The sequence below is a fragment of the Morone saxatilis genome, unplaced genomic scaffold (assembly GCF_004916995.1).
Source record: "Morone saxatilis isolate NCDOM2014 unplaced genomic scaffold, NCSU_SB_2.0 Contig16, whole genome shotgun sequence".
Lineage (NCBI taxonomy): Eukaryota > Metazoa > Chordata > Actinopteri > Moronidae > Morone > Morone saxatilis.
The window spans coordinates 12,371,736-12,386,543 of record NW_023339718.1 but is presented as its reverse complement, the minus strand read 5'-3'; the positions used below and the strand labels follow the sequence as shown (position 1 = coordinate 12,386,543).

The 14,808-nt window shown below is 38.0% G+C and overlaps 1 protein-coding gene across 2 annotated transcripts in view; it reads right to left on the bottom strand.

Moving 5' to 3' along the window:
- ipo11 (importin 11) overlaps positions 1-14,808 on the bottom strand; it is a 101,093-nt gene that overhangs the window by 33,981 nt on the left and 52,304 nt on the right. For both annotated transcript variants that reach the window (XM_035658377.1, XM_035658378.1), the window contains 3 exons: positions 14,357-14,433; positions 2,159-2,238; positions 1,976-2,056 (listed from right to left, as the gene is read on the bottom strand). In XM_035658377.1, the coding sequence (XP_035514270.1) occupies positions 1,976-2,056; positions 2,159-2,238; positions 14,357-14,433 (238 nt within the window). The remainder of the gene's footprint in view (positions 1-1,975; positions 2,057-2,158; positions 2,239-14,356; positions 14,434-14,808) is intronic.

Sequence of the window (14,808 nt, the reverse complement as noted above, 5' to 3'; positions counted from 1 at the left end):
GGAACACTGCATTTTGAGTTATTTTGCAAAAAAATGCCATTGTCATCATTGGTAATTGTGTTTAATAAAATCCAGATTACGATATAATTGTTGAGGAATAAAGAATCCCATTGACTGCCAATTATATCGACTAGTTAGAAAAAGAACAAAAACAGCTTATGCATAATAATTTGGAACACTGTAATCTGACAGGACAGGTACTGGATCTAAGCCAGTAAAGGATAATCCTATCCTCATTAGGCTCTCTCTGATTAGACTACGACATCCAGATCACACCAATGATGATATAACACTAACGTTACAAATGGCATTTTCGCAAATAGGAGCCTCAAATGAGAATATTCAACTCAAAAGGTCAGCAACCAAACCCAAAGCACAGACAGACAGTGAGATGCTTTATCTGTCTATATCATGCATATGAACTTTTCAAAGAAATGCATACTGATCACTCTGATCCCTCTGTCCCCAGGGTGCCCATGTGTGGTGAGCTATTGTGTGCCCATGTTGTGTAGGCTGAGAGGTTTATTGTTTGCTGGCTCTCGTTTCCTTTGAACAAAGGATTAGCAGGAGCCAGATGTGCAGTAATGCCACTGAGCTTTATTGAGCTAAAGCTCTATGGCCATTCTTCATATATACACCGATCAGCCATAACATTACGACCACTGACTGGTGAAGTGAATAACACTGATTATCTCATTATCATTACACCTGTCAGTGGGTGGGATATATTAGGCAGCAAATGAACATTTTGTCTTCAAAGTTGATGCATTAGAAGCAGGAAAAATGGGCAGCTTTGAGCGACTTTAATAATGGCCAAATTGTGATGGCTAGACGACTGGGTCAGAGCATCTCCAAAACTGCAGCTCTTGTTGGGTGTTCCCGGTCTGCAGTGGTCAGTACCTATCAAAAGTGATCCAAGGAAGGAAAAGAGGTGAACCAGAGACAGGGTCATGGGCGGCGAAGGCTCATTGATGCACATGTGGAGCGAAGGCTGGCCTGTGTGGTCCAATCAAACAGACGAGCTACTGTAGCTCAAATAGCTGAAAAAGTTAATGCTGGTTCTGATAGAAAGGTGTCAGTACACACTGCATCGCAGTATTGTGTTAGCCTAATGCTGATGCATCTAGTTAAAAATTTAATAAAGTTGGTGCAGAACAATCACAATCAGCCAATTATCTTTTAGGAAAAAACCTGCTAACGTCCTAACATTTGCACATCTATTTGGATCTTGCCAACCACATGCTCAACAGCATTCAGTGGCTTTATGTCAGCAACTTCAACAAACGGGGTAAATTTGAGCAATCACTGAAATGCTGTAAGACATGTTCAGATTATATCCATCTTTTTTAAAAAACTCACATCCGAACTACATTCTGCAGTTAGAAATATAACTGGAACTGAAATCCCAGAGCTACCCTGATCTCAGGATTAACGAACTAAAGTTTTCACTAATCCTGCTTGCTGAAACAGATCCTTACCTGAATATCTAACTTATCCAGAAGTATTTTATAGTCAAAAGACACTCTGAGATCCAGCAGGACCAAAGCCGATATTAGTGCTCAGATGATAATTTATTAAAGAAGTTTTGGCGCTATTATGTGGTTAAATCCTAAAACCCATTTCTCCAGACTGTGATTTAGAAAGTTAAAATTAACATGAAGTTCATTATGTTGTTTAGTTAATAGCCTTATTAGCCTTTCTGCCAAATCCATTTTATTGATGTGATATAAAAGGTATCTGGCCTAACAGAGATGAAGAGTTAGCTGTTTGTAACACTTAATTTATCAGTAGCAAGGCTCCTCTTGCATTTATAATGTGGTGTCAATTCACAAGCAGGATTGTCTGTGAACAACAAAACAAACAAACCTTGTGGTGGAACTTAAGGAGGGAGGATTAAAAAAATGAACCATGAGGAAAGCGAGACAGAGAATAAGCAGAAGTAATTCTGTGTGCGCAAGGGATTCGGTGACAGTACCTTGAGCACTTGGACCTGTCCCTCATTCGTGATGTCTTTCAGCAGATCACAAAAGGATCGACACAATGATTCTGCATAGTTCTGTGAGGGGGGAAAATATCATAATAACAACGCTAGTTCGAAACAATGTATGTGGATTTGTGTCATTGTGAGTGTGTGTGTGTGTGTGTGTGTGTGTCTCACCTGCAGGAACTCTGTGGCAGACAAGTATATATAGGCATTAACGATTTGAAAGCAGGTGCGTAGGTTCTCTGAGCTCATCTCTGGAAGAGAATATCAAATGTTACACTTTACCAAATTGGAGAAAAGGGTTAAATTGATGGAGGCAGGCAGGGAGGAGAAAAAAGCAGGACAAGAGGGAGGACAATGGCATTTGTTGATGTATGATTCTGCTGAACACATTTGGACTGCAATGCATACTGAATGGATGGTTTTGCTGGCTTTGTTCACTGGGAATAATCATTCAAAATATATGCTTTGCTTTTGGAAATGTTCACATTTTGGAAATGTGTTTACAGGGTGCAGTTAAAGATATTCTTAATTTTACCCACTGTGACTGATAATACATGAAAAGTCCATGGGGAGGGGAAGTATTTTTAACAGGCACTGTATATCCAATTATCTACAGAGTACAGAACAAACTAAAAAGTGAAAATGAGACACCTCACACCAATAAAAGAATTCAGTGAAAAAGTAGTACTCATTTTGATTTTCCACGAGATGATAAGCTCACAGGATATGTACAACTAATTTGGTGAACAATAACTTTAACTAGAGTTAATATCTATTCTATCCATGAAAATAACCACTAGGGACGAACACAGTTTCTTTGCTGCTGATGTATTATTTAAACATCCAATTGAGGGCATCTAGTTCTGCTCTTACATGCTGAAAGGAAATTCAATCAACACAAAAAAAAAAGAAACAAAACTGATTTATGGTGACTTTTAAAAAAGGGAAACCTGCTGGATGAGCTTTTTCAACCACCACTTTCAAGATATTCATGATGCAACAAATGTGCATTGCAGCAATAGCAATAAGTGGCTGCTTATCTGTCAGCAATAATGAGAGGTTGTGAGGATCTATTAACAAGAAGTACAAGCTAAATTATTAAGCATGCTGTTGGCTCTGCATCATTATTTCAGCATTAAATATTTTCTACTTTGTTTCTGATGTTTGTCTGACCTTGTCTAAATTCATTTTAAACACAGCCTCACATATGAGTACTGGATGAGATCTGTGGGTTTTTTCATATTTTGGTGCATTATTTAAACTTGCAAAACAACACAAAAAACTTGTATTATTATTATTATTATTATTATTATTATTATTATATTTTTAACTTTTACGTTTATTTATACTTAAACCAGCAAGGGCAAAAAGGTTATATCTCATGAGGCTACATTCAAACAAGATTTAAATAGAAACATAATCTAGGTATAAAAGTAACAGAGACAAAAACTCAAAAGGTACAAAAACGACTGCTGTAAAAAAAGCAACAAAAGAAGCCGGAAAATTTCTGTATCATGTAACAGTAGACACACTAACAAGCTCAGCAAGTGTAACCTCAAATACAATTCACTCTGAAAAAGTTGACCATGAGGCATTTTGTACAGATATGGTAATGCATTAAGAAGGAAAAATGCCCTCAAGGTAACACTACTAAACACATAATACTTTGGACCATTTGCAGACAATTATACAAAGGAGGCTGGAATTAATTGACATTTATCTGATAAGTGTGTGTGCATGCTAGAGTCCGTAGCTAATGTAGTACCATGGCTCTTATTGCTAATGGCATCTTGATCCATGAAGCAGAGAGAAAACAACCCTCACTGACACGATCAATGTGTAATAGGTTTGGTGTTACAATCAGAAGTGGACGCCGAGTGAACCAAATACCACTCAGAAATAAAATGTGATATTATGTGCTGTACACAGAATGCTAAGAGTTTGTGTATTTTAAGTGCTCACATGTGTGTTGGGAAGGAGGAAAGTCAGGTTTGGAAATTAAGGCAAATTTTAAATTATTTACAACAGCTTGCCAGGCTGTGGAGCAAAAGTAGAGTTAAAAAAAAAAAATACAATAAAAGGAGGCTTGTAGAAACTGAAAAACACGACAAAAGAGAGGAAATATAAACCACAACTAATGTTCCACAGTAGGATATAAGTTTAACGGCAATATAATCTGACATGGTAGCAGCCCTCAACACCTAGAATAACCTCTGTGTGGCCCTTAGAAATATACGTACAGACACAAACACTCACACATTAGACACACAGACAGGTGACAGGTGAGGAAAGAGAGGGGACTGAGAGACAGTCCCTCTGGAAGATGGACAGATGGAACTGAAACACATGCACACACCTGCATGCGGACACAAACACCTCCACCCACACAGTATCTATACATGCACCAAGACTAACATCTGCATGAATAATCTGAAAGTAATACAGGCCGACAGTGTATCTGACTCTAACACCTAGAATAGTTGTTTTACTTCATACAAGTTGACAGGGTAGCTAATTCTAACAGCTAGGATATCAGTGTGTGCACACAATGACCAGATATTGTGGTTATATATGCCTATGAATGCATACATATACAAAACATTCCAGTCCCATGTTGAGTAAAGTAAGAAGAAAAATATCGAAAATGTATAATGTATAATTATGTATCAATTTTTATTTAGGTCAAGACCGACAAAAAGAGTCCTAAAGGGGCACAAGACGATTAAAGGGATAAGATACAAATATATACAAAGTTATGTTTTCTGACTTTTCTACGAGTTCTGCTATTTTCTTGTGATAAGCTGAATATTTCACAAAGAAATGTCTCAACATTAGTGCAGTAGAAAGAGCATTATCCATGTATGCTTGCTACCTTTGTGCCTGTGTGGTGAGTTTCTCTTTCAATGGTGCTTGTTCCCCTTCCCGTTATTTCTCTCTCATTCACTATTTAGCGTTTTTTCCTTCTTCTATTATTTTGAATCTAGTGAGGCAGTTGTTCTTTGACGTTACTTGTTCAAACATCAATAACAGTAAACAAATCTCTCATGCATGGCCACAAAAGCATTTAATCATAAAGCAACACAAACAAATGGTGAAAGAGTCCTAAATGCTCCATTGCATTTATTTCCTCAGTCTAACACTGCTGTATAGCACTGTCTTGTTATTCTATAGTACATAAGCGAAGGGGGATACATCTACATTATTTAACTTACTCTCGTTCCAAAACAAAGTTTAGAACAAACTTTCTGAGTTCTAAAGTGCCTTGTTACACTTCTTATAAATCCAGCGTGTTCTCATCAAGGTTTGTATGGGAGTTGATTAGAAGTCAGTGGTGAATAGTAGTACAGCAGCACCAGTCAGACCATGCTGGTTCATACAGGTAATATTAATGTTGATGTATGCAATACGTTTTCTGTAGCCATCTGCTAGCCACAGTAAGGTAATGAACATAATGTATGCTGCCATCTGTTATCTGTGCAGGTACATAATGTATTCCAGGCTGCTATTTAGTCAGTCAATCAGCCCACATGAATATTCAACACTACAAACATAGTATGAAGCGATATTAAGTTGAACACATGCAGTATGCGGGAATGTGAGTGCAGATCAAGACAATGATTGCGTTCAAAACCACATAAGCTACAAACGTGCAAGAACATGGGTGAACAGAGACAACAAAGAGTGATGGTCAAAAAAGTCAAAGTGACATCAAATGCAGGAAAGCCATTGTTCTCTCCACTGTCACTTTATGCACTGATACACATGAAAGCACTGCTACAATAAATGCTTCCCTGTGGTCAGGCCAGGCCGTTTTCTAAAGAATAATGCAAAGGCAACAGATTGCTTAACAGTGGGTGAACAAGGACACGCAGTGCCATCGGACAAGGAAGGCACGACAGGTCTGCAGTGCTGCAGAGAAGGTGAATGAATGATTATGGTTCTTTGTTGCGTCTGTAGACACAGCAATGGCTCGCAATGACCATTAAGGGACAGGAGTGAGTGCAACTTTTTTTTCTTAAAACTTAGAAGCTGCATAATCAGCAACTGTATTGCAATTACATTTTTTCTCTCACTTAATATATCCAGAGCATCTACCAAGCTGTAGCATAGTTTGTGACTGTGACTTGACTGTATATCAAGTAAAAAACAATCCTCTTAGTGCAGGGAATGGAAACTTTTCAGTGTATAGTCACCTCCAGTCTGATGGAAATCTGTTCAAACTGGCAGGCAACTGTTTATTTGGCACCATCCTAGTAAAAATCAACATTTGGGATCTACCGAGTATATAATTAGATACATTTAGTGTTGTATGAGTACTCAGAGGGGTTTATACATATTCTATATATTGACATATTGATACTGCTGTGTAAATAGATGTCCCCATCAACTTTAGTGTAACTGATGTTATGTAAGTGATACAAAAAATTCCTCCTGTGCTGAAGAAAATTAGGCCATATATTAAAATGTACTCAACGGGACTGAAATCAGTTTGTTATGTCCTACAGTATTAATAGCAGAATGACACTTTCATCAACAAATATTAATAAATCAATTTCAGCTGAAAGTAATTTCCACTAGCCTCAATACCTGTTCACAATGCCAATTTACAGCAACAAGTAAAATACTACACACAGGCTTACAAAATGGCAGTTTAATACACACTAAATACACAAAAAGTCCTTAGCAACCACTTCTCTATTATTAGATGGCCAGCAGATTAGCATAATTTACATACAATACATATATTGTGGGCATATGCTTACATTTACCGCTCTTCATAATGTTTTCTTTTTGTGATTGATTTCAGAAATAAAATTATTTTGTGCATCTTTAAGCAAAGCAGAGGAAAATACAAACAACAAAACGTTTAGTGCATTTAAATGAAGCTTTTAGGTGATTGATTTAAAAGTGTTGAGGCAGGTCTCACAGCTTCATATCTCAAAAGAGTGAGAGCTAAAAGCGGAAACTGGCTACAGTATGAGTAATCTGAGAAGCTCATTTATATTGTGATGAAAATCTGCCTTTATCCAGACTGTGTAACTGAAACAAATTGAGAGTCTACATGAAGGGGAGGCTTTCAACCACTGGTGGCCTCCAGCTGGTGGTATATACCTGATCAGCTCTCACAGCAACGCTCCAGAGACAGCTTATCAGCATCTCATATCATTGCTTTGAGCCGAGATGCCACCAGTAGGACTGCACAAGCCCAGAATGACACTAACATGGAGGGGAACGTTTATAAGTGAGCTATAAGCCAACACCCCAAGCATGCATAAAGGGCTACTGCAGTGCAGGCGGCAGGGAAACTGTATGTGCCTGTACTGGCAAATGTGACAAAAAGGGCCTTGGAAAAAAAACCTCAGACTGGTGCTGTTACATGAAGAAAAGCATCCTAAACTGCACAGGCTACACCACCACTGATCTTTCCCTAGAGGATGAAACAAATATTACAGAGATGGGTGGAAAGAATCAGTCAAATCAAAAACCTTTTTTTGTTCGTTGCTTAAATTCTGTTTGCAAAATGTGTGCTACACCTGCATGGGCGCTACAGGCTAGTGCTGCCCTAGTTTTAGTTTGAGCCTTTTTTTGAGTGTGTTTTATTTCACTATTCAGTTTTATTTTCATGATATACATGCTTTTTACTTATTTTCTCACTTTTTCTGTTATTTTATTGTTTTCCTTCTACAAATTATATTGCACACATTGGTTAGAGGCAGCCTACTTATTATTACACTTATTTGGCTAAGGGCTTTCATCTTAAACATCTTAACATTACTTCATGAAAAATTAAAAAGGGAAACATACACCAATCAGCCATAACATTATGACCACCTGCCTAATATTGTGTGCCAACAAAACAGTCCTGACCCATCGAGGCATGGACTCCACTCAACCTCTGAAGGTGTGCTGTGGTATTTGGCACCAACACATTAGCAGCAGATTCTTTCGAATGTCTATAGAATGCCAAGAATAAATGAAAACAGAGTACAGATTTAAGTAAGTTGAGATTTTAAGGTTTGCTATACCTGACAGGCCATTTGCAGATAATAGACATCTAGCTGATGCTCTTTCTCAGTGGCATCTCCACAAGTATAGACATATACATACAATAGACCAGTAGCTTTTGTTTAGCAATTGTTAATCAAGTAGGGAATACAACACTATAGTGACTGACATCCTCAACCTTTGGACAAAATTTCATAGGTCAACCCCCGAGCAGACAATTCAAAACAGACAGAAAATAGCTAGAAAATAGACAGAAATAAATCATATAATTTCTGTTTATGCAAATATAACCTCCAGAAACTCAATGCGACTCAAACATGGATCTGGGAGCATATTGTTCTCCGATGTGTGCCTGTAGAAATATTGTTACCCTTTTTATCACATCTGAGTAAGACTTGCATTCAAAACTACTTCTCTTATCTTCTATCTGCAGGTAAAGATACACATGCACTATTTGCTTTTATTCCAAAAGCAAGAAGGGAGACAAATACATGTTTTTGACAACTTTTCCATCTCTGGCCCTCCATAACACTACCACCATAACCACTGTCATTACTTGCCTTTCTGATAAGCTATGCCCATACTGTAGCAATATCCTCTGAAGGAGAGTTTTGTATGAATTTCAATACAAGAGGAGAGAGAAGTACAAGTTCTCATATACAAAAAGGGGAAAAAATGAATTGAATTCTCATTCTGGGTTTGAGGTAGGTCAGGCAGCTGAGCACTGAGGCCAGGACTTGATAAGACTTTCATCTCCTCCCCTCAGTATTGCAAATGAACCCGAGGCTCCCCAAGTTTCCATGTATGAATACAAACACCCTGACAAAATCACACTGCATCTGGTTATTGGAAGTAAATTCACTTCCATTTCCACATGGCTTTTTCAGTGTGACACTAATACGACAGGGACAATAGGGAGGTGGATTTACTGTGACTTCTGCCTTTCTGCTTCTTTTCTGCAGCAGCACAACAGCCTGATAAATGCTAGTCTAACCATTGTTGTTCCAGAGTTTCTATTTGGCTCTGTTGTAACTGGTCTTTCCATTTTCACAATTAAACTATTGCAAAGAAATATGTAATTTCAAACAATAACAAAAGACGAAGTGTGATGACATCTTTGTCTTCACCAACATTTCCGTCAGCTTCTCCCAGTTAGGATTCGTTCAGTGTTCATTGTTCAGGAGGTTTTTACCAGAAGCCAAATAGTGGCTCACCTGGTGAAACTGGTGTCCTGTGTGCCAGGACTGGATCCTTGCTGTAGCAGCTATGGGTTTGAGTTATGTCCTGTGGCCCTTTGCTGTATTTTATCCCCCCAAAGCTTGAATTATATTGACAAGCATTTGAATATTAAAATTATTAGAAATTTTCTCAAAGACACAGCAAGTGAGGACATAACCACCCCCCTCCACACACTCACACAGCATCATTTGCTATAATCAAATAGTCACAAAAACAGCTGCTAAAGCACTGATTAAGCTTTAGTCAGTACATCCTTCATAGCCGTGGGCATATGCTGCACAATCCGCTTCGGTTATCAACATTAACAGGAAAACAAACCTCACATCTGACTGTGGTAACGGCCTCTGAAGTGCCTCTAATGGTTGTTGGGGACACTGCTAAAATGTTGGTCATCTTCCAACCCAGTTTTCGCTTTACAGTATGTGATGGGGTTGACAATGTTTGATAAGGGTGGGAAGTTAACAGATACCAAAAAAGCCATACAGCCATAAAATGCATAAAACGTAACAGAAAACTGACTATTCTGATTTGTATTGTTTATATATTTTTAATTTAATCTCTGAAAATTAAGAAAACTTAAAGAGGACAACCTCTGGAGAAAAGTGAAAACATGTTTTACTGTAGAGTGCTGATGATTCCTGCATGAAGCTAAAGTCCTTATAGACATTAAGAATAAATAAGTACTCCTGCACTTTATGGAGACAACTTACTTTGCCAGGTTTTACTGTACACAAAGGACTCATTGCAAAAATATTAAAAACAACAGGAGCCTCGACTACAGCTGCATAATGAGAAGCTAACTCCCTTCGAAAAGTCATGGACAACTAATCAAGATTGAGGGAGGTGAGAACCCTTGTACGAGATGACGGCAATGATTAGAAAGCTGAAACCTCACAGCAGAAAACTTAAGTTCATGCAGCTCAAAGTTGAACAGGGCACATAAATCTAAAGAGATTTAGACTACTAAGAAAAAAGGATAACGCACATAATTACAATACATAAACTGCTACATATATACAGTATAATGTCAGGAGATGTTCTATCCCTGCATTAAAAATGGCCAAAAAAGTCCAACATCTGTGATAGCTGTAATCAGACTAATTCTCTTCAGAGAAACCTGTAATAAAAAAGGTTGTCCTCTGATGGCAATGTCCAGATTGATCCATTAAGGACATTAACTGGGCAGTTCACTGTAAGACTGCAGACTGAGGAATGTTAGTGATTTCTTCACAGAGCTCTCACCGGCAACGGACAGTGTATCATTGATCTTTGTGGGGATGATCTGATATGTCTTTGGTAGCAGTAATTGCTTACTGATGAGATGTTCATCAAGCAATGCTTCGGACTGTCCAATTTTGTTCAGTTGATACTTTAAAGATAGTATGGCAAGGACTTGTTATAGTGGTCTATTCTTATTTATTTACTTTAACATGTAGAGAGGCACGCTATAAGAATGGGAAAGATTAGTCGAAAACAAATCACCAACAGCAAAAATTCCAAACATTTACTGGTTCCAGCTTGTTAAATTTGGACTGTTGGCCAGACAAAACAAGCCATTTGGAAGCATCATTGGGGATTTCTGGACATTGTGAAAGGCATTTTTCACCTTTTCTAAAATTCTATGAACAACACCATTAATCTATTGATAAAATAAATGAACAATGATGTTGAATAGAGGCAGCCCTTCATTCTCCCGTGTTTTATAAGAATACTTTTTCAAAATGTATTACATCTTTTCTGATATCAGATTTTTCCACTTTTAAAACAACACATTTCCTCCATCTGTCTGAAGCCCTCAAGCAGAAACAGCAACAATAAACACAGATTGACATGGAAATTAATTAATACATAAGCTCTATCAGGTACTCGCACTAATCGAAGTAATGCCAAAAAGAAGAAAAACTTCCCTGTTTACTTCATCACGAGTCAGTGCACAACACTATGCTGAAATGTGTCCTAGTTCAGAGCATAGTGGCAGTGATACAGAGCATAGTGCTAGTCTAACAGTTTAGCCAAGGCAAGGCTCTTGACATTCTAATTAGGGAATTTGCTGCTCCAGTTTAGCAGTGATGGAGCGGGGCTCTTTATCAGGCAGGCCAGGCCACACACCTGGCAAGCTGCGACACCATACCGAGCCAGACTCTCTCAATGGTCCACATCCCTCTACTGCTGTCCGTGGACTAAAGAAATGAACCACCGGATGTTCTGGTAAAAACCAGCCAAAGATGATGGACTGACCAAAGTTTGACAAATAGACAAGGTAAAGTTAATTTACTCTATGAAATTTCAATATATCAAATTATGTGAATAAATGAATGAGTGTTGAATGTAAAATGTTCCTCCACTTTTTTGTGTGTTCAGTGCTAAAAGGACAAATGTTTTTAAAACCGTGTGCTAATTTGTTCTGACCTGCGACCATACCTCTGAGCTATCATCTTTCATCAAATAGCGCTTTGGAATTTCACTCTAACACTCGCATTGACAATGTAATTACATTCAATGCGATTAATGTGCTTTAAATGTGCTAATGCAGCCTTAAGAAAAAAGTGTTTTTCACATTAACAGAGACAGAATCACAGGGAGAGGGAACGAGGAACTGACAAGAAGCTCTAATGTTACAAAGGTGAAAACATCTATTGATGGCAAAGAATTTTCTTAAAATAAGGAATAATAAGAGGAAGATAAAGGAGCCATTAATGATGAGAAAAACAAATGCATGACACCACAGTTCTACAGAGTTTCTCTGGAGAGGAGCACAAGTGTTTGGGTTCATTTAAGTCTACTTGTTACAGGATTTACTAAAGATGGGATAGTGCAAATGTGGAAAACAGAAACAAAGAGGCAGAGATAACAGGTGGTCTGAACTCTGATTCACTGAGGTCCAAAGATAATTCTTTACCTTGGAACCAGCAATTGAGAAGAGAATCTCTGATCGGTTCAAAGGGCTTTCTTGATATAGATTGAAAGCTCTAAAACAGCAACAATATGGATCTGGTGTTGGAACGGCTGTTTGGAGGACCAAGGATAAACTTTGAAATGAAACTTTTAAGTGGATTCGGATGCAAAGTCATATTAGAAGTAGAAAGAAAAAAATAACAGTTAAAATAGAACTTGAAAAGGACACGTTTGTAAGGTTGACATGACATTGGCAAAAAGTAGATGTAAGTGCAGCATCAATGCATGCACAAGATGTTCAAGCATTGCAAGATACAGCAGTGAAAATTGCTTAAACTGAGTTCCTATTTTTCTCATGAATGTACAAATGTACAAAAAAGCAAAATGTAAGGTAAAGGGACAAAATACCTCAACAATGTATTTGCCTATTATGGTTCTCAATTTACTAATGGAATGCTGTTAGCTAGACCTGGAGAGGTGTGAAAGCTTTTTCCTTTTCTTTGCTTTAATGTGTCTGTGCAGCCAAAGAAAAGCAGCACCCATCTCCATTGAACCAGAGATGTGACAAGTCTCTATAGTAAACAGACAATTAGAATAATAGTAAGCAAAATTAGGTCATGAAATTAGCCTATTTTGGTGATGTCATGTAGGCCAAGATGGATGTAGACACAACAGGTTATAATCTACAGGGAGAGCGATATTTTGTTTCTGTTGCCAGGTCTATTCAGAGAGCATTGTCTGATAGTCATAACACATCAGGCTGTTGTTGAACCACTGAGAAGAGAGATTATGAGGTCCTACATATTTAGACATATTATAAATACAAAACAACAGAACCCACAGGAAGTATTTGTATCTGAGTTAGGGCTGAAACTAATGTTTTCATTCATTTCATTAACAATTAAACTACTTGTTATTTCCGCAATTAATTGTTTAGTCTGTAAAACATCAGACAATTAAAAATGACTTGTTTAGTCCTAACAAGTCATTGTTTTGTTTTGATCTTTGGTCAGAAACCCAAAGATATCAAATTTACTCTAATGTAAGACAAGGAAAATTCCAGTTCTCTCATTTGACGAACTGGAACCATGAAATTTGGCATTTTTGCTTGTTAAATGACCTCAATATTTTTTTATTATCTAATTAGTTCCCAATTAATTTGTTACTAATTGCAGCTCTAATTTGAGCCTGTACCTATATATCAGGGATATCTGAGAAAAATGTTGATGCTGAACTGCTTTTTTTCCCCATACATCTTATATCTGTCAACATCTTACCCCACATCATCTGATCTGTCCATGTGATGACATCTTTCTTCAATCTTGCACTCTCGTTCCAATTTTACATTCCCTCTCCCCTCCTTTATTCTATCATTAAACCAGCCACTTACACCAATAATACGGCAGCTGATCGGTGCACTAATTACTGGCCAGATCCTTCATTAATCTTTTATTCTAATTCTTACTTGGCTCATCTTCCTCACTTGCAGAAACAGATGATTACTCCAAAACAACATTAAATTTAATAAAAAGTAGGCTTTTTTTTGCGTTTTTTGCCAGTGCTACACTTATTGAGTGCCATCATTTCTTAAGTCATTTTGATCCACCACCTCCTGTTATGTTTAAAAAATCTCCCCCCTTGTCTTGATCCTCTTTAAATCGTTCCTCCTCCATTTCATCCATCCGTGACCATCTTTCGGAGTCCTTTGCTCTTCTGTGTCTAATGGATTCCCTATCCGCACTATAAGTGATCAAATGCTCCAGTAAGCCAATAAGGCTACACTAGTGTTCATATTAGTCTGACTCACTCATTATGTGCAAAAGCACCAAATCAATACAATTCCTCATCACACTGAAGGCCACACAGCCACACAGACACACACTACAGCAAGTGAGGTGTCCCAATGCTCCAGGCCTGTGATAAATCATCCAGCTAGTTCTATTCAATCTGCCACTACTCACAGCTGCCTACAGACAAAAAGTAGTGGCCGTGATGCCTTGAAGCTACGGCAAAGCCACAACTGTGATCTTTACAAGCTACAAGAGCCTGAAGTGATAAACTATGAAAATTTAAGTCCATGTCCATATCTAAAATGCATCACAGTAGCAACATTCTTGATGTTATTCGAGAGCGGAAACCCCCCTCCCAACTAATTTGCACACACAAGGACAAAAAAACAAACACATAGCCAGATAGGCAAACAGACAAAGAAATTTCATGTGAGCTCACCCATCAAAGCTGACATGTTCTGGAAAATTCTGAGCAGCTCCGGGGTGATGGCTGGACTGTTCTCCAAAGTCACCAACCTGCACGATAGGGAGGTAAGGAGGAGAGCAGGAAGAACGTTTAGTCAAAAAGGAAGAAGGAGAAGAGAGAATAAAACAGAAAATGGGGGGAAGTTGTGAGAAAGGAGTACAGAAGATATAGATTAGAGGTGGCAAAGGAAAATGGGAGGAGAAGTACAGCAGGACAAATTACAGAGACCAAAAGCAGAAGAGAACATGGGCATCACAAAAGGTGTAAAAAAATACATGGTGAAGTGGGTGTCAAAAGAAAAAAGGAAAAGACAGAGGCGAAGGAAAGCAATGTTAGTGGTTTGCTCAGTGTAAGAAAGATCTGCCAAACAGAGACAGGTGCATACATCTGTGCATCTACTGTAGACTTAGACTTAGACTTCTCTT